This window comes from Triticum aestivum, chromosome 4A (assembly GCF_018294505.1).
Source record: "Triticum aestivum cultivar Chinese Spring chromosome 4A, IWGSC CS RefSeq v2.1, whole genome shotgun sequence".
In the NCBI taxonomy this organism is placed as follows: domain Eukaryota; kingdom Viridiplantae; phylum Streptophyta; class Magnoliopsida; order Poales; family Poaceae; genus Triticum; species Triticum aestivum.
The window spans coordinates 535876933-535897713 of NC_057803.1; the positions used below are offsets into that span (position 1 = coordinate 535876933).

General features: G+C 47.7%; 2 protein-coding genes across 2 annotated transcripts; one reads left to right on the plus strand and one right to left on the minus strand.

The window, feature by feature from the left end:
* LOC123082225 (uncharacterized) lies at positions 1-1643 on the minus strand. Its single transcript, XM_044504600.1, has 2 exons — positions 968-1643; positions 1-850 (listed from the first exon to the last, which is right to left on the minus strand). Exons 1-2 carry the CDS (start codon positions 1556-1558, stop codon positions 203-205), a joined length of 1239 nt encoding a protein of 412 aa, XP_044360535.1. The 5' UTR covers positions 1559-1643; the 3' UTR covers positions 1-202.
* Positions 1644-6502: 4859 nt separating this feature from the next.
* LOC123082226 (uncharacterized) lies at positions 6503-7464 on the plus strand. Its single transcript, XM_044504601.1, has 2 exons — positions 6503-6740; positions 6826-7464. The coding sequence occupies exons 1-2, from the start codon at positions 6717-6719 to the stop codon at positions 7219-7221; spliced, it is 420 nt and encodes a 139-aa protein (XP_044360536.1). The 5' UTR covers positions 6503-6716; the 3' UTR covers positions 7222-7464.
* Positions 7465-20781: the final 13317 nt, after the last annotated feature.

The window sequence follows — 20781 nt, forward strand, 5'->3', positions numbered from 1 at the left end:
TTTGGTCAAATGGCGAACGAAAACTTCCGTCCGAATAAACGTTACATAGATGGAGAAGTTCGAAAACGGGACATCCCGGCAAATACAAATATCATCACATTAGTAATGGCTACGCGATACCGGATTAAACTTGCAAATTGGAAAAAGGTCTAGAACACAAACAAACCATGGTGAAAACGAAAAAATGCCGCTGTGCTTTTCCCTAGCCAAGATGTGCGAATGCTTGATCGAACTTGGGCGGCCACCTGACAGTGACAGGCAACACTTGGGTCAACACTTGGTGAGGGCTCCTGTCGAAGAGGTCGGATGACTGAAGTGTCTCGGTGTTGATTGTGTACGCGCGAGTCATGAAGCCGAAGCTCACAGAAACGTGACGCGCACACTCATCTGCTGATAATACCTTGATGCAGTAGAACGACGTGCATGCAGGGTAGCTGTTTGTGCCTGCATACAGAACTCTTACCCACAAAGATGTGGTGAGTGGGACACCGAGGGTTATTGGGATGGATATTGTAGCCCTTGCAACCCATGCTCCATACTGATCACGATCCCATATGTGAAGATCAACGCCTTGGGTTTGAACGATGCATATCGTGCCGGGAGTGCATCTGCTGACCTTGTAGTCCGATCCTCCTTTGTCCGCGTTGTCCCGGAAATCCGCCGGCAGAACCAACAAGGAGAAGCTGCCGTTGGTGACATCGTATGACATCACCTTCCCGACCTCATACATGATGAACACCATGCCTCTCTTGATGATGGCGTACGGGTTCTCAAGGAAGTATACTTGGCGTCCACGATGAACTGGTTCTGACGCATCACGGCTCCAAGCCCCGTCCCTCTCAATGTTAACCTGGAACGTGCGAAAAAAGGAGGAGATAAAAAATGTATTGAGACTCAGCGCAAAAAGCAGTATTGAAAAAAAAACACATGCCAAAAAAAAGTACGGATAAAAGGAGCGTGGGCGTACGTAGTACTGCATTGGCGCGTTCGTGTTGAAGTAGACCCCTTTGTGGCAGCGCTCGGCCTGGCCGACCGGACGGCGTATGAAAACTGCAAACTCGCCTCCGACGACAGCGAAGTAGCCAAATGTGTTAGGCGTGGGCACCTCCATAGGTTGTGCCATTGGATGGATCTCCCTAATGCCCATTTGTTCGTCAGCGGGGGCTAACTCGTGAAACGAAGGTGCCGGCACCTCGTCTTTCACAAGCAAGCGCGAGTCGCACGAACCTAGGACCGTGTACGTGCGATCTGGGTCGGAAAAGGCCTGCATGACCCGTTGGGAAATTTGTGCAAGCTCCCCGCCAATGCCAGCTAGAGGGACGAAAATGGAAGAGGACCACATATTCTGCTTCTCAAACTCCACTACGTGACCTATGACAGGCAGGACGCACCTCTCGCGGAATGCCGTCAGGAAGCCGGGGAGCTTTGCGGCGGCGTACCATGTAGGGTTTACTGCAGCGGCGGATAGGAGGTTTCCAACGCTCCCAAGCCGGAGGAAGATCTCCTGAAGCAAGTTCGCGTCGCCGAGCACCTTGTCTATCGGGCAGCTGCCGTCCATCTCTTGCTCCTTTGGGTGGGTGGTGTGGGGAGTGTCTGGTTTAAGAGGTAGCTGGCTGGGGCGAACAATGGAGGTATATGGTGCATGGAGAGGGTGCCGTTCTATTTTGCCGTCTCGTGGCTGTAGATCTGCAAGCATCATGAATACGTCGCAGAGCGTTGAGCCGCGTGCAACGGATAGGCAAAAAGCCTAGCTGATGGGGCGGTGGCATAGCCACCAGGGCCTACGTTTGTTTTATAGTTGCATGAAAAAAAGGATGCATGCTCGTTATTGCTAGTCTTTGGGACATCGGTTTTTGTGCATGACCGTTGCGCTCATTTGGCCGGCGGGTTCCGGGGGTGGCCCAGATGGCGCACAGCCTTTTTTTCCCGTCGATATTTTCTTCCGTTTTGTAACCCCTCCTGTACTAAACACAAGTCTTTTTGCGAATTACAATATGGATACATTGAGAGCAAAGATGTTACCTAAACTCTAAACTATGTATATATACATCCATACATTGTTTCGTAATGAAAATCTCTAGAAGAAGTTTTGTTTGGAACGGAGGAAATGGTATCCTGTTAGAACGCCTAATGTGGAATTTTGTTCGTGCTCCATCAATTATTGTTTACTGAATGTGTTAGGTTTGTCTGAATTAAGCATCTTATAAAATTTCCACAAAGATTATTTCGAAAGAAGAAGTCATATATGCGTCCCTGAAAATCTATCATTGGATTTATCATTGCGTATATTTTTTTGCATCATGTAAAAATGTTGCCAAAAAAAATTGTATTGTTCTCTACAAACTTAAGAAAAAGGGTTCCCCTTTATATTGTAAAGCAAACACCCGATACATCCAGCTTGCTGGGACCACAGCACCGAAAAGCCCAATAGAAAAAAAAGAAGAAAAAAGAGAAAATAATGCCGACACCGGCAAATCAATGAAGAAAGGAATACCGGCAACCGCTGCACCCTTCGAAGAAGTACCACCATGCTTCCAGCATCCCGAAGCGCCGCGTACGAAGCAACACCTTCAAGAAGGAATATGACGGATGCCGTCGCTGTTGCCCGAACAAGTTCTAGGGTTTCCCCGGTACGCGAGGGAACCCATGCAAGGGATATACCCGATGCCCCTCAGGAAGGTCCGACGGCACCCGCAGGCGTCATCGCATCGGTGTTGACAGGGCGACAAGGGTTTCTCGCGATCCACAACCACCACAACCACTCCAGACAATTCGTGGTGCACCGCCCACGCAGCCGCCCGCCAGCATGTCCCAGCACGGTTACTGGACCATCTTCCCTGTCTCTCTGGAGCTGCCAACACGAGGCCTGGAGGGGGAAAGGAGACAACGGCCACTAGAGCGGGCAATACTCGACCTGTGGGAGGGAAAAGCCTCCATCGCAAGAGCGAAGCCGAGCGGACGCGGCGACGAGGACTTGCCGGGCCCTACGGCCCGGTCGGGCCCACATGGATCCGGAAAGTCCATGTCACCGCGCTGCAACACGCCGACCAACGAAGTACTCGCTGCCCGTAGACCGCCGCCGCCTCGCCACACCCACCAGGAAGCTACGCCGCCGGATTCATGCCGCCGGCCCGACCCAACCCGGACGGGGCCAAAACGGGCCCAGGTCTTGGCTTGGTGGGCGCCGCCGGCCAACAGCGCCACCGTGCCGGCCCACAACCAACGGTCGTGCCGCCGCGTCGAGGGCCACCGTGGCAACCAGCATCGCCGCCCCCTTGCCACACCGCAGCCGGCCGAAGGGCACCATCGCTGGTAACCACGCCCGAGCAGGAGGGACAGCGCGCGGGGAAGGACAGGCCTGCCACCGCTGGCAGCACCATGCAGGCAAGGCCCGGCGCCGCCCCCCGGCGGCGGCGGGAGGAGGGAGAGCGAGGGGAGCTCGTAGGAGAGATGGGTCGAGGCCCCCGGGCGCCCCGCTTGGGGGGGGGGGTACAGGGGAGGGAGGGGGGACGGAGGGGAGGGGGAGGAGGGGGTGGGTGGAGGGGACCGTCAGCCACCCTTTGGCGGGGCATCGACATCGCCATGAATGGTGAGAACGAGAATGACATCGTCTGAAGATGGCCACAGAGGTGACGGCTGGATTAGGGTTTTAGTGTTTAAGTTTTATTAAAAAAACAAAAGAGCTTTGCTTGAAACCATGCTGCCGTCACTTTATGGAATTATTAATTTCAATGTGTCGTTATTTTAATTATTCACGAAACGACTACCTGATTTAATTGTAGACACGGCGAATGGACAACCGTAAAAAAATATGCCTGTTTAAACAAAGAGGTATTTTCCCGTTTCCGTTGTTGAGGTACAAAATCCGTATTTGCCGGGCTGTCCCATTTTCAAACTTCCCCATCTATGTAACATTCACTCAGGTGCAAGTGTTTGTTAGGCATTCGTTTTTTTGAAAACCTTGTTATGAGAAGCCGCAAAGAAATAAAGTGACAGAGAGAACAATGGGCTCAGTTGTGGACCGGTCGTACCTCTTCTGGGTTAATAAGAATACCCTGGATTTTATGGATTTAAACTCTTTATATGAACAAACTTGCATTTGCATTACCAATTTACAAAAATGACCACACAGAGAAAACATCCGACAAAAAATGCCACCAGTGACAAAGCTCCGCTACCCATCGCCACGGCGGATGGACCGGACAAGAGGTGAACGGGTACGTACGAGAACATACCACTTGCTTCCTTGATGCTTCTTATCTCTTGGTAGTTGTGGATGAGAGAAATGCGTGGATCTTTCGTAATACTTTCTATTTTGAACAACATAAATTACTTTGCGAGAAAAAAGTTTTCTTCGCATCACCAACCATCCATACCACAAAAAAAGTGCCTTATTTTTGTTTCCCTCGCATGAACGGGGGACGAGAATTACATGTATGGAAATGCGTTGGGACAAAAAGGCATTACTTTCAACCGCAGCAAAAAAGGCGTACTTCAACAGAAAAAGGAAAATCTCTCAAAAACGTTGCAAGTAAAATGCAGTTAGGCACACGGTTACAGAGATATTAAAGAATAGTGCCTGCATAATTAAAAGTGCCAACTGGTCTTTCGGGCTTACATGCTGATCAAGGAGTTAAAAAGTACATATTAAGAAAAACACAGGGTCCGCTAGAAAAGATAAAAAAATTACTGCATACATAGCTTGGAAGCTAGATAGCAACTGGAAATGGTGCTCCTAAGCACGGGGGAATGCATTCGGCCATGGCATGCAGACGGCTGTTACCGACATCACAGCTTGCGGGTTGAATGAGTTCATGACTTCAACGACCTCGCGTTTGCCTGTGTCAACTAGGTATATCAATGGGCAACAATCGAACGTGATTATTGCATATGCAAAGTTCTCTCCAACAGCTCTAATCCTGATGTTGTAAGAATCGGCCCCCACGGAAGAAGATGCCCCCCCGTTGACTCTTCCCTCCCAAAATGATGGGAAAATATGACCATCGAACAACAGCTGCAGGTTGTATGTGCTGTGGAAAATCCAACTCTTCTCTTGGCTAGCCATGTCACAGGACCAATGCTCCATATGAGCACCAACCAAATGAATGATGGAAAGACCTGACTTCCCAGACCTTGCAATCGTGTAATCCATGTCCCCGGCGGTGCTAAATGATTCGGGCAGCTCCACTATTCCAAACACCCCCGACGACAGAACAAACGTAAAAAGCAAGCCCACGGCATACATCATGTACAGTATGCCGTCTATAATTATAGCCCGGGGGGTTGCATGAGGAATGCATGGAATGTTGAGGTCGATAGGAAAAGATACATTGACGAACCATTGCTCCTCCATCAGTGTGCAGACGCGAAGACGATAAGGGCCTTGGTGGATGTATGGACCGGCGTGAGTTTCGGGGTAGCCGTCGAAAAATGCCTTCACACCGTCGACGACGACGAAGCATGCACAAATAGCTGCAGGGGCTTCTTGGAAGAAGTCATCGGGAGGGAGAAGGTGGCGACTTGTGGTAACCGGCTCAAGGATTGAGCGCTTGGCATACCCTCTCGGTTCCGCCTTCTCTCTTACGATGACTTCGCCGTAGCCTGAGAACAGCACAGTGTCGAAGCTGAAGTCGCCGGCGAATGCAGCCTCCACCTCCCAGGCATGCGCACGGAGGGCCTCGTCCATGTCCGGCATGGGGGTAAACTCGACGTACGTCGTGTCGTGCCCCAACACGCCGAACTCGGTGACGATGCCAAGAAGAGGAGGCGAGATGTCCGCCATGAACTTGACAAGCATTTCCTCCCTTAGAGCTGCGCTTGCCCACGCTTTAGACACGACGCCACAACGAAGGATGGTTTTTACACTATCTACCCTAACAAGGACATCTTCTAGCAAATGGTCTAGGCCTAACACTTGGGACATGGAGTCCTCAAAACAAGCGCTGGTGATGGTGGCCATGGCTAGGCTGGGTGGTGGTGGAAGCGTAGGCTCAAGGAAGAAGAAGGAACGGGTGTGTGGAGAAATGAATCTGCCTCACATACGTCTGCTGCAGTAGTCAATATGACGGGTCCAAAAAATCACTCCGGAACGGCTGGTGGCTGCCTCACCGAGAGATTGAAAAAAAAAGCCGTGCTGAATTAATCCGCGCTAGGCCGTGTGGCAGTTTGCGCTCTAGCAAGCATAGCATAGGGCTGCAGCCTGCGAGCGGACAAGTGGAGGCAAAAGCTCCATCATTTCGCGTTGCGTCGAGCAGGTTGTCCGCTATTGCTGGAAAAGTTGACCCATGGCTTTCATGTTACTGATGTAAAAAGCAGGGTGCATGGGCGAAGTGCTTCTTTAAAACCAACGGAGACTAAACCAACGTCCAGACGTGATGCCGTCCCACCCAACGGACACTGCGGTAAGCCGTCCATGCACTGTCGGCATGCATGGGCTGTGCTGCCACGCCGGTGCGCCCGCGTGCCACCGGTTTTTAACATGCCCACGCATGTGGCTTGGGGGCACGAGTAGGTGCATTGAGTTCTGTTCAGGGGCGCCCCCTCTGCTCTGGTCCGTTCTATTATATCAAACACATCACTCTCACGGTCTCGCCGCCCACCTGCCCAAAACTCCCGTTTCCCCCACCGCCCCCATCGCTGCTAGCTCCGCTGGTGATCCTCAATCGTCAGCTGGACATATTCTTCCGGCTGAGCAGGCTCTTCGCTGCCCTGAAAAGATGGGGAACGCAGCTGGTCGTCCTGTAAGTTATCCGTTCCGATTCCAATTTTCGTGTGAATAAAGCGGGGATAAATGTTGAATCCGCCGTTCGATCTCTTCAATGGCAGGTGCCCGGAGCGACAGTGAAGGCGGAGGACGGCATGGTTCGTCTTCGAGTTGGACGCCTGCACTCTGAATCCTCCTACAGCACCTTTCGCTTCAGGGTGAAGGATGACGAGCTGCCCTGGATGAGGATTCCGGGCGGATGGGAAGAGCAGATGAAGGGGCCGTGCCCCAGGAGAATCAAGCTCTGGACTTGGGAGGGCGTGTGGTCAGTCCGGATGGATAAGCGGGATGGGCATGATGCAAAGTACCTGATGGACGGGTGGGACGACTTCGTCGACGCTCATGGCGTGGAAGCAGACGACCTGCTAACCTTCCAGATCGTGGAGCCTGACGGCTGGTATGTTCGAATCTACGCTCCCTGTGGCAAGGAGAGGCCGATTGGACGACTGCTGCTCTAGCCAGCGCATCCGCCCATGATGATTCGCCGGGATGCTAGTATCGTAGACTGTCGTAGTATGCTATGTTCTCGTATGTGATGCCTCGTGCTTTACTGTTTTATGTTCTGGTATGATCTTTGCTGTCCTAGTAGGCTCTGTTCTTTGCTGCCAGGTTATCAAGTTACTTATTCCGTGTTGATCTATGTAACAGAACTATGATCCGGAAACATTTTTCAGATTTTATGTGTTTCCTTTCAATATTAATATCTGCAGCATCCATGTGTTATTAAGTTACTACACATTCTTATACCCCGACGCTCAGATGCGTAATATGAATCAGCCTCTGTTTTGGCTAGATAATTTGTTTAGCCATTTTCCAAAAAATACGCACAAAGCGTGTTCGCTTTCATCGACTAGTGCTCCGTTGAGTAAACTAGTTATTATTCAGATATATATCAGAAAAGGAGCTCATTTATGAAGTTTTTGACCTTGAATAAAATTTGGCAATTCAGTTCTCACATATTATTTGGCGCGGGGACTGTGTAGCTTGCGGTGTCGAAAAGGCAACACACCTCTGAAGGAGTAGTTTAAATAGGGAGCCAATCCTTTTTCATTTGGTGGTGGGAATTTTAAACTTGAACACAATGTGGCGTTTTCGGTTCTCGCACATTAATTGGCATCTCGAGTTGTGGTTTCTACCTTCTTGATCCAAATATAGATCATACACTGCATATTAAGCTTAACAAAAATACGGCCGAGGAAGAGCTGCAGCATCACACCGCACACATACACGGGTAGGTTGGGTTGAGAAACTCATAACTCCCTGCGCCAAGTAATGTGGGCTGTGTTTTTCATGGGCATGGACTCGACGACCGTCAACAGCCTCTGAGTCGATCGTGCCCCCATCTAGCACACCGATGATTGTGTGAGGGCGAAGATGTCGGTGTCCGCTACGACGGGAGGCACCTACCCAGACTCAGGGGCTAGTGTCGAGCTAAAGCATAAAAAGTACCGTCGTTGCTCCACCTAAAAGCTACAGTGTGTGGTTGCGGGGTGATGCCGCGGCTCTTCCTCGAGCTTAATTTTATTAAGCTCGGCATGCTTTGTATGATCTATTTGTGGATCCTTTTTGCAAGAAGGGAGAAATCATAGCGCCAAGTAATGTGGGCGCGGGGGATGAAAATGCGTAGCAACTTAAAAAACACATGCATGCTGTAGATATCTATATATATATAAGAACATAGAATCTAGAAAATGTCTCGGATCATAGATCTGTTACATGCCCATTATAAATGACTAGATAAAAATTAAAGGAAATAATCCATCAGACAAAGAAGATTTCCCAAGATACATGAATTTGTAGGAAACAAATCCTAGCAGCACATAACACTTCTACAATCTTGTGAATGACCGTGGCCATGGCATGCAGACCGGGGTCACCATCGTGACAACATTAGGGTTCATGACATGTCCGATTTTCATAGCCCGTCCAGACATTGTATCAACTAAGAAAATGTGTGGGCAAAAACCAAATGTGATGATGGCGTAAGAGCCATTTCTTCCGACGGCTCTAATCTTCATGGAGAAAAAGTCCCCCCCGCCGCCGGCTACATCCCAGAAAGACGATACTATATACCCATCGAAGATGAGCTTAAGGTTGTGGCTCGCATGTAGCTGCCAATCATATGATCTGGCCTTCATCGTGCAAGTCCAGTTCTCCAGCACGCCCCCCCCGGCGAAGAAGGATACATATGCCGGACTGGCCCGACCGTGCCATCATGTAATCCATGTCCTTAGCGTTGCTAAAGGCAGCCGGAAGCTTGGCCATGCCGAACTTACGAGACGCTAGATCGTACGAAAACAGAAAACCTACGACATACATCATGTACAACACGCCGTCTACCACTATGGCGCATGGATCATCGTGCGGGATGCATGGTTTCTTTGAGAATATAGGCTCAGATACCTCCACGAACCACCGGTCGCCGCGGTCCATAGTTACGCGAAGATGGAACGCGCCGAGCTCGCCGCCTGCCTTCGCGTGCGTCTGATGATAGCCGTCGAAGAAGGGCTTCTCGCCGTCGATGACGACGAAGCAGGCGCAGATGGCAGACGGGATGGCCTCGATGATGTTATCTCGAGGAAGCCGGTGGCGACTTGCAGAGACTGGCCCAAGGATTGTACGCTTAGCGTAACCCCTTGGGGATTCTCTTTCTCTCATGACGAGCTCGACGGCGACGCATGCCAGCACCGTCTCGTAGCTGGCTTGCCCGGCGAGAGCCGCCGCGACTTCTGACGCCTTTGGAGCTAAGGCCTGGTCCAGCCCTTCCACCGGGGCGAACTCCAGGTGCCTCCAGTCGGTGCCAACCACGGCGAACTGCAGAATGATCCCAAGCAAAGGCGGATCGTGGTTTGCCATGAATTGCTGACGGAACTCCTTCCTTGATGCAATACTCAGCCACTCCCTCGACAACGTGCTAGACCGCAGAAGGCTCTTCAAGCCATCAACACGGAGAAGCACCTGCTCTAGAAGCTCACCTAAGCGAAGAACTGTAGTCATGGATTCCTCGCCATCACTTGTGGGGGGTGGGTTGATGGCGGCCATGGATGCTTGGGAAGGGCGCATACGCGTGTGTGATGAAAGAGAAGGGTGTGCTGCCTGCTGATGCCTGGAATGGTGGTCTTTGACTATCCGCAGCTGAGTGTATAGAAACGACATGGGTTGAAAATCGAAAATCTGGTCTGTCGCCAGCAGGGAGGCACCTGCGCGCGGGAGGCCCGAGGGGCATGGGCGGGAGCAGAGGGTTGGGCGGCTTTTGACTTCGCATCACATGCATGCGGGCGCATGCACAGGGGGAGGGGGGGGGGCACGGACATGCCCGGAGCCAAAACAAAGACAAGCTACAAACCACGCCCCGACGGCGGCCGTCTCTATGTTGGCGCGTCTGTCTTCCGGTTAAAAAGGCGGGCTCAAACCAAGCTACAAGTACAGGGATACGCTGATTGAGAGCACGAGCTAGGAGCTAGATCGACGGCACAGTTAGGATAGAGATGGCCGTGTCACGGCGGCCGGGGTGGATCGCCGCCGGCCTCCTGGCGCGCCTGCTCATGGTGGTCGTCCTGCTCATGTCCGTGCGCTTCGTTCTCGCCAACTACATCCATTGGGACTATACGCAGGGCACCTACAAGCTGCAGAGCTACACGTATGAATCTGTTTCCGACTGTCCAATACCTCATGCGTCTTTTTGGGTGTCAGCTGGCGAATTTGCTCCTGCATGGACTGTAAAAAAATAGTACATGGACTAAAAAGGTTCGAACCTTCCCCAAACAGTTCTCCATTTGCCGTACAGGAACCTTTGCTTTTGGGCGCCGGTGGTCCTGTCTGCTAGACTGCCACAACCACAGCCTAGTGCCTGCCGGTCCCCTCCCCCTTGCATGCAGCGTGGTCCACCCCCTTGCTATAAGAGGAAAAGAACATCAAAAGAATAAAAAGAGAAAAAAGCAAATGGGGTAAGAGGAGGGACCAGATCCCAACACCAACGAGCGCGCGTGATTGCATCCACCCCAGAGAAGCTTCATAGGTTTGCTTTTCTATATATATATATATATATATATATATATATATATATATATATATATATATATATATATATATATATATATATATATAGGAAGTCCAGTTTCGGCCACCGGGAGAGTTTCGGGGTCACCAGTATTGTACCGGGACCACCGGAAGGGTCCCGGGGGTCCACCGGGTGGGGCCACCTGTCCTGGAGGGCCCCATGGGCTGAAGTGACGTGGGAACCAGCCCCTAGTTGGCTGGTGCGCCACCCTTGGGCCTCCCTTGCGCCTAGGGTTGGAAACCCTAAAGGGGTGGGGGCGCCTCCACCTGGCTTGGGGGCCAAGCCACCCCCTAGGCCGTCGGCCATCCCATTAGATGGGATCTCTAGGGGACGGCGCCCCCCAGGGCCCTTATATATAGTGGAAGGGAGGGAGGGCAGCAGGACCCAAGCCCTAGCGCCTCCCTCCCTCCCGTGACACCTCTTCCTCCCCGCTTGCGCTTGGCGAAGCCCTGCCGGGATCCCGCTACTTCCACCACCACACCGTCGTGCTTCTGGATCTCCTTCAATTTCTCCACCCCCCTTGCTGGATCAAGATGGAGGAGACATCTACGCTCCGTATGTGTGTTGAACGCGGAGGTGCCGTCCGTTCGGCGTTAGGATCATCGGTTATTTGGATCACGACGATTACGACTCCATCAACCCCGTTCTCTTGAACGCTTCCTATTAGCGATCTACAAGGGTATGTAGATGCACTCCTCTCCCTCTCATTGCTATATGACTCCATAGATTGATCTTGGTGATGCGTAGAAAATTTTAAATTCTGCTACGATCCCCAACAGTGGCATCATGAGCTAGGTCTATGCGTAGATTCTATGCACGAGTAGAACACAAAGTAGTTGTGGGCGATGATTTGTTCAATTTTCTTGCCGTTACTAGTCTTATCTTGATTCGGCGGCATTGTGGGATGAAGCGGCCCAGACCGACCTTACACGTACACTTACGTGAGACAGGTTCAACCGACTGACATGCACTTGATGCATAAGGTGGCTGGCGGGTGTCTGTCTCTCCCACTTTAGTCGGATCGGATTTGATGAAAAGGGTCCTTATGAAGGGTAAATAGCAATTGGCATATCACCATTATGGTTTTGCGTAGGTAAGAAACGTTCTTGCTAGAAACCCATAACAGCCACGTAAAACATGCAACAACAATTAGAGGACGTCTAACTTGTTTTTGCAGGGTATGCTATGTGATGTGATATGGCCAAAAGGACATGATGAATGATATATGTGATGTATGAGATTGATCATGTTCTTGTAATAGGAATCACGACTTGCATGTCGATGAGTATGACAACCGGTAGGAGCCATAGGAGTTGTCTTAATTTATTTATGACCTTCGTGTCAATGAAAACGCCATGTAATTACTTTACTTTATTGCTAAACGTTATCCATAGTAGTAGAAGTAATAGTTGGCGAGGCAACTTCATGAAGACACGATGATGGAGATCATGATGATGGAGATCATGGTGTCATGCCGGTGACGATGGTGTTCATGCTGCGCCTCGAAGATGGAGATCAAAGGCGCAAGATGATATTGGCCATATCATGTCACTTTATGATTTGCATGTGATGTTTGTCATGTTTACATCTTATTTGCTTAGAATGACGGTAGCATAAATAAGATGATCCCTCACAATAATTTCAAGAAAGTGTCCCCCCCCCCTAAATGTGCACCGTTGCTAAGGTCCATTGTTCCGAAGCACCACGTGATGATCGGGTGTGATAGGTTCTAACGTTCGCATACAACGGGTGTAAGCCAGATTTACACATGCAATACACTTAGGTTAACTTGACGAGCCTAGCATGTACAGACATGGCCTCGGAACATGGAAGACCGAAAGGTCAAACATGAGTCGTATAGTGGATACGATCAACATGAAGATGTTCACCGATGATCTCTAGTCCGTCTCACGTGATGATCGGACACGGCCTAGTTGACTCGGATCATGTATCACTTAGATGACTAGAGGGATGTCTATCTAAGTGGGAGTTCATTGAATAATTTGATTATATGAACTTAATTATCATGAACATAGTCAAAAGGTCTTTACAAATTATGTCGCAGCTCACGCTTTGGTTCTACTGTTTTAGATATGTTCCTAGAGAAAATTTAGTTGAGAGTTAACAGTAGCAATTATGCGGACTGGGTCCATGAACTGAGGATCGTCCTCATTGCTGCACAGAAGGGTTATGTCCTTAATGCACCGCTCAGTGTGTTGAACCTCGAGAATCGTCTGTAGATGTTGGGAAACATCTGACATACACGTTTTGATGACTACGCGATAGTTCAGTACGTAATACTAACGGTTTAGAATTGTGGCACCAAAGACGTTTTTGAAACGTCGCAGAACATATGAGATGTTCCAAAGACTTAAATTGGAATTTCAGACTAGTGCCCACGTCAAGAGGTATGAGACCTCTGACAAGTTTCTTAAGCCTGCAAACTAAGGGAGAAAAACTCAATCGTTGAGCATGTGCTCAGATTGTCTGAGTACTGCAATCGCTTGAATCGAGTGGGAGTTAATCTTCCAGATGAGATAGTGATGGTTCTCCATAGTCACTGCCACCAAGCTATTGGAGCTTCGTGATTAACTATAACATATTAGGGATAGACATGATGATCCTTAAGCAACTCGCGATGTTTGACACCGCGAAAGTAGAAATCAAGTAGGAGCATCAATTGTTGATGGTTAAACCACTAGTTTCAAGAAGGGCAAGGGAAAGAAGGGATACTTCATGAACCCAAGGTTGAACCAAACCCGAGACTAAGTGCTTCTATAATGAGGGGAACGGTCACTGAAGCGGAACTACCCTAGGTACTTGGTAGATGAGAAGGCTGGCAAGGTCGACAGAAGTATTTTGGATATACGTCATATTATTGTGTACTTTACTAGTACTCCTAGTAGCACCAGGGTAATAAATACCGGTTCGGTTGCTAAGCGTTAGTAACTCGAAATAAAAGGCTGCGGAGACTAGCTAAAGGTGAGATGACGATATGTGTTGGAAGTGTTTCCAAGGTTGATGTGATCAAACATCGCACGCTCCCTCTACCATCGGGATTGGTGTTAAACCGAAATAATTGTTATTTGGTGTTTGCGTTGAGCATATACATGATTGGATTATGTTTATCGCCACACAGTTATTCATTTAAGGAGAATAATGATTACTCTGTTTATTTGAATAATACCTTCAATGGTCTTGCACCTAAAATGAATGGTTTATTGAATCTCGATCGTAGTGATACACATGTTCATGCCAAAAGATATAAGATAGCAATGATAGTACCACGTACTTGTGGCACTCCATTTGAGTCATGTTGGTATAAAACGCATGAAGAAGCTCCATGTTGATGGATCTTTGGACTCACTTGTTTTTGAAAAGATTGAGACATGCGAACCATGTCTATTCGTAGATATGCATGAAGAAACTCCATGCAGATGGATCATTTGGACTCACTTGATTTTGAATCACTTGAGACATGCAAATCATACCACATGGGCAAGATGACTGAAAGGCCTCGTTTTCAGTAAAATGGAACAAGAAAGCAACTTGTTGGAAGTAATACATTTTGATGTGTGCAGTCCAATGAGTGCTGAGGCACGCAGTGGATATCGTTATGTTCTTACTTCACAGATGATTTGAGTTGATGCTGAGTATAATTACTTGATGAAACACAAATCTGAATTATTAAAAGGTTTAAGTAATTTCAGAGTGAAGTTGAAGATCATCATGACAAGATGATAAAATGTCTATGATATGATCATAGAGATGAATATCTGAGTTACGAGTTTAGCACACAATTAAGACAATGTGGAAATTGTTTCACAACTAATACCGCCTGGATCACCATAGTGTGATGGTGTGTCCGAACATCATAACTGCACCCTATTGGATATGGTGCATACCATGATGTCTCTTATCGAATTACCACTATCGTTTATGGGTTAGGCATTAGAGACAACTGCATTCACTTTAAATAGGGCACCACACAATTCCGTTGAGACGACACCGTATGAACTATGGTTTAGAGAAACCTAAGTTGTCGTTTCTTAAAAGTTTGGGGCTGTGATGCTTATGTGAAAAAGGTTCAGGCTGATAAGCTCGAACCCAAAGCGGATAAATGCATCTTCATAGAATACCCAAAAAATAGTTGAGTATACCTCCTACTTCAGATCCGGAAGCAAAAGTGATTGTTTCTAGAAACGGGTCCTTTCTCGAGGAAAAGTTTCTCTCCAAAGAATTGAGTGGGAGGATGGTGGAGACTTGATGAGGTAATTGAACCGTCACTTCAACTAGTGTGTAGCAGGACACAGGAAGTTGTTCCTGTGGCACCTACACCAATTGAAGTGGAAGCTTATGATAATGATCATGAAACTTCGGATCAAGTCACTACCAAACCTCATAGGTCGACAAGGATGTGTACTACTTCAGAGTGGTACGTAATCCTGTCTTGGAAGTCATGTTGCTAGACAACAATGAACCTACGAGCTATGGAGAAGCGATGGTGGGCCCGGATTCCGACGAATGGCTCGAGGCCATAAAATCCGAGAGAGGATCCATGTAGAAAACAAAGTATAGACTTTGAAAGAACTACTTGATGGTCGCAAGGCTATTGGGTGCAGATGGATTTTAAAAGGAAGATGGACAATGATGGTAAGTGTCACCATTAAGAAAGCTTGACTTGTCGTTAAGATGTTTCCCGACAAGTTCAAGGAGTTGACTACGATGAGACTTTCTCACTCGTAGCGATGCTAAGAGTCTGTTGGAATTATGTTAGCAGTTACTGCATTATTTATGAAATCTTGCAGATAGGATGTCAAAACATTGTTTCCTCAACAATTTTCTTGAGGAAAGGTTGTATCTGATACGACCAGAAGGTTTTGTCAATCCTAAAAGATGCTGACAAGTATGCAAAGCTCCAGCAATCCTTCTAAGGACTGGAGTAAGCATCTCGGAGTTGGAATGTACACTTTGATGAGATGATCAAAGATTTTGGGTTTATATAAAGTTTATGAGAAACTTGTATTTCCAATGAAGTGAGTGGGAGCACTATAGAATTTTTGATGAGTATATGTTGTTAACATATTGTTGGTCAGAAATGATGTAGAATTTCTGGAAAGCATGCAGGGTTATTTGAAAAGTGTTTTTCAATGGAAAATCTAGATTAAGCTACTTAAACATTGAGCATCAAGATCTATAAGGATAGATCAAAAACGCTTAATAGTACTTTCAAATGAATACATACCATGACAAGATTTTGAAGGAGTTCAAAACAGATCAGCAAAGAAGGAGTTCTTAGCTGTGTTACAAGGTGTGAATATTGAGTAAGACTCAAGATATGACCACGGTAGAAGAGAGAGAAAGGACGAAGGTCGTCCCCTATGCTTTAGACGTAGGCTCTATAGTATGCTATGATGTGTACCGCACCTGAAGTGTGTCTTGCCATGAGTCAGTCAAGGGGTACAAGAGTGATCCAGGAATGGATCACACGACAGCGGTCGAACTTATCCTTAGTAACTAGTGGACTAAGGAATTTTCTCGATTATGGAGGTGGTAAAAGAGTTCGTCGTAAAGGGTTACATCGATGCAAACTTTGACACTAATCGGGATGACTCTGAGTAGTAAACCGGATTCGTATAGTAGAACAGTTATTTGGAATAGCTCCAAGTAGCGCGCGGTAGCTGCATCTACAAGATGACATAGATATTTGTAAAGCACACATGGATCTGAAAGGTTCAGACTCATTGACTCATCTACTACCTCGACGTCTTGCTAGATGAAGAAGGCGAGGGACGTCACCGAGCTGAAAGCGTGTAGAACTCAGAGGTGTCGTGTGTTCGGTACTTGATCGGTCGGAGCTAGAAGAAGTTCAACTACATCAACCGCGTTGACAAATGCTTCCGCTTACAGTCTACAAGGGTACGTAGACACGCTCTCCCCCTTGTTACTATGCATCTTCTAGATAGATCTTGTGTGAGCGTAGGAAGTTTTTTGAAATTGCATGCCACGTTTCCCAATAGTGGCATCACAGCCAGGTCTATGCATAGATGATATGCACCAGTAGAACACAAAGAGTTTTGGGCGGTGATCATCATACTGCTTACCACCAATGTCTTATTTTTATTGAGCGGTATTGTTGGATGAAGCGTCCCGGACCAACCTTACATGACCACGTTCATGAGACCGGTTCCACCGACAAATACATGCAACTAGTTTTGCATAAAGGTGGCTGGTGGGTGTCTGTTTCTCCGACTTTAGTTGAATCAAATTTGACTGCGATCAATCCTTGTTGAAGGTAAAAATAGCAAACTTGATAAATCACCGTTGTGGTTTTGATGCGTAGGTAAGAACGTTTCTTGCTAGAAGCCCGTAGCAGCCACGTAAAACTTGCAACAACAAAGTAGAGGACGTCTAACTTGTTTTTGCAAGGCATGTTGTGATGTGATATGGTCAAGAATGATGTGATATACGTTATTGTATGAGATGATCATGTTTTTAAAAGTTATCGGCAACCGGCAGGAGCCTTATGGTTGTCCCTTTATTGTATGAAATGCAAACGCCATGTAATTGCTTTACTTTATCACTATGCGTTAGCGATAGTTGTAGAAGCAATAGTTGGCGAGACGACCACGAAGCTACTGTGGAGATCATCGTGTCAAGCCGATGACAATGGAGATCATGAAGGTTCTTTGGAGATGGAGATCAAAAGCACAAGATGATGATGGCCAAATCATGTCACATATTTTTATTGCATGTGATGTTTATCTTTTATGCATCTTAGTTTGCTTAGTATGGCAGTAGCATTATAAGATGATCCCTTAACTAAAATTTCAAGGTATAAGTGTTCTCCCTGAGTATGCACTATTGCGACAGTTCGTCGTGTTGAGACACCACGTGATGATCGGGTGTGACAGACTCTACGTTCACATACAATGGGTGCAAGACAGTTTCAGAATACTCGGGTTAAACTTGACGAGCCTAGCATGTACTGACATGGCCTAGGACACTGGAGACTGAAAGGTCGAACGTGAATCATATAGTAGATATGATCAACATAGAGATGTTCACCATTGATGACTACTCCATCTCACGTGATGATCAGACATGGTTTAGTTGATTTGTATCACGTTGTTGGAAATATGCCCTAGAGGCAATAATAAAATGGTTATTATTGTATTTCCTTGTTCATGATAATTGTCTATTTTTCATGCTATAATTGTATTAACCGGAAACCGTAATACATGTGTGAATACATAGACCACAACATGTCCCTAGTAGGCCTCTGGTTGACTAGCTCGTCGATCAATAGATGGTCATGGTTTCCTGACCATGGATATTGGATGTCATTGATAACGGGATCACATCATTAGGAGAATGATGTGATGGACAAGACCCAATCCTAAGCCTAGCACAAGATCATATAGTTCGTCTTCTAAAGCTTTTCTAATGTCAAGTATCATTTCCTTAGACCATGAGATTGTGCAACTCCCGCATACCGTAGGAATACTTTGGGTGTACCAAACATCACAACGTAACTGGGTGGCTATAAAGGTGCACTACGGGTATCTCCGAAAGTGTCTGTTGGGTTGGCACGAATCGAGACTGGGATTTGTCACTCCGTGTAAACGGAGAGGTATCTCTGGGCCCACTCGGTAGGACATCATCATAATGTGCACAATGTGACCAAGGAGTTGATCACGGGATGATGTGTTACGGAACGAGTAAAGAGACTTGCCAGTAACGAGATTGAACAAGGTATCGGGATACCGACGATCGAATCTCGGGCAAGTACTATACCGGTAGACAAAGGGAATTGTATACATGACTGATTGAATTCTCTACATCGTGGTTCATCTGATGAGATCATCGTGGAGCATGTGGGAGCCAACATGGGTATCCAGATCCCACTGTTGGTTATTGACCAGAGAGATGCCTCGGTCATGTCTACGTGTCTCCCGAACCCGTAGGGTCTACACACTTAAGGTTCGGTGACGCTAGAGTTGTAGAGATATTAGTATGCGGTTAACCGAAAGTTGTTCGGAGTCCCGGATGAGATCCCGAACGTCACGAGGAGTTTCGGAATGGTCCGGAGGTATATATATATATATATATATATATATATATATATATATATATATATATATATATATATATATAGGAAGTCCAGTTTCGGCCACCGGCTAGAGTTTCGGGGTCACCGGTATTGTACCGGGACCACCGGAAGGGTCCCGGGGGTCCACCGGGTGGGGCCACCTGTCCCGGAGGGCCCCATGGGCTGAAGTGACGTGGGAACCAGCCCCTAGTGGGCTGGTGCGCCACCCTTGGGCCTCCCTTGCGCCTAGGGTTGGAAACCCTAAAGGGGTGGGGGCGCCTCCACCTGGCTTGGGGGCCAAGCCACCCCCTAGGCCGCCGCCCATCCCATTAGATGGGATCTCTAGGGGCCGGCGCCCCCCCAGGGCCCCTATATATAGTGGAGGGGAGGGAGGGCAGCAGGACCCAAGCCCTGGCGCCTCCCTCCCTCCCGTGACACCTCTTCCTCCCCGCTTGCGCTTGGCGAAGCCGTGCCGGGATCCCGCTACTTCCACCACCACACCGTCGTGCTGCTGGATCTCCTTCAACTTCTCCTCCCCCCTTGCTGGATCAAGAAGATGGAGACGTCTCCGCTCCGTACGTGTGTTGCACGCGGAGGTGCCGCCCATTCAACGCTAGGATCATCGATGATTTGGATCACAACAAGTATGACTCCATCAACCCCGTTGTCTTGAACTCTTCCGCTTAGCGATCCACAAGGGTATGTAGATGCACTCCTCTCCCTCTCGTTGCTAGACAACTCCATAGATTGATCTTGGTGATGCGTAGAAAATTTTAAATTTCTGCTACGATCCCCAACACACGTATCATTTAGATGACTTGAGGGATGTCTATCTAAGTGGGAGTTCTTAAGTAATTTGATTAATTGAACTTTAATTTACCATGAGCTTAGTCCTGATAGTATTTGCAAATTATGTTGTAGATTAATAGCGCGCGTTGTAGCTCCCCTATGTTTTTAATGTGTTCCTAGAGAAAACTAAGTTGAAAGATGATAGTAGCAATGATGCGGACTGGGTCCGTGATCTGAGGATTATCCTCATTGCTACACAGAAGAATTATGTCCTTGATGCACGACTAGGTGACAGAACTATTGCAGGAGCAGATGCAGACATTATGAACGTTTGGCTAGCTCGATATCATAACTACTTAATAGTTTAGTGCGCCATGCTTTACGGCTTAGAACCGGGACTTCAAAAACGTTTTGAACGCCACGGAGCATATGAGATGTTCCGAGAGCTGAAAATTGGTATTTCAGACTCATGCCCGCTTCAGGAGGTATGAGACCTCTGACAAGTACTTTGCCTACAAGATGGAGGAGAATAGCTCAGCCAGTGAGCCAGTGGCGTATCTAGGGGGTGGACAGGGTGGTCCATGGACCACCCTGGAATTTCCCCATAATATATATAGCATAGAGAAAAATATATTTTTATAATAAATAAATATATTTATGTGAATATTTTGCATTGGTGGACCACCCTGGCATGTTGGGCTAGCTACGCCACTGCAGTGAGCATGTGCTCAGAATGTCTGGGTGCTACAATCGCTTGAATCAAGTGGGAGTTAATCTTCCAGATAAGATAGTGATTGATAGGGTTCTCTTGTCACTATCACCAAGCTACTAGAACTTAGTGATGAACTATAATATGCAAGGGATGACGAAAATAATTCCTGCGCTCTTCGCGATGCTAAAATCGGCAAATGTAGAAATCAAGAAAGAGTATCAAGTGTTGATGGTTAAACAAGACCACTAGTTTCAAGAAAAAGTACAAGGGAAAGAAACAGAACTTCAAGAAGAATGGCAAGCAAGTTGCCACTCCCGTGAAGAAGCCCAAAGCTATATCCAAGACTGAAACTGAGTGCTTCTAAT

Bases quoted from the DNA above. Each gene is read 5' to 3' on its own strand.
- LOC123082225 (XM_044504600.1), bottom strand. From the start codon at position 1,558: ATGGACGGCAGCTGCCCGATAGACAAGGTGCTCGGCGACGCGAACTTG. The intron at 851-967 runs GTACGCCCACGC...CGCACGTTCCAG, and splicing joins ACGCGCCAATGCAGTACTAC to GTTAACATTGAGAGGGACGG.
- LOC123082226 (XM_044504601.1), top strand. From the start codon at position 6,717: ATGGGGAACGCAGCTGGTCGTCCT. The intron at 6,741-6,825 runs GTAAGTTATCCG...CTTCAATGGCAG, and splicing joins GGAACGCAGCTGGTCGTCCT to GTGCCCGGAGCGACAGTGAA.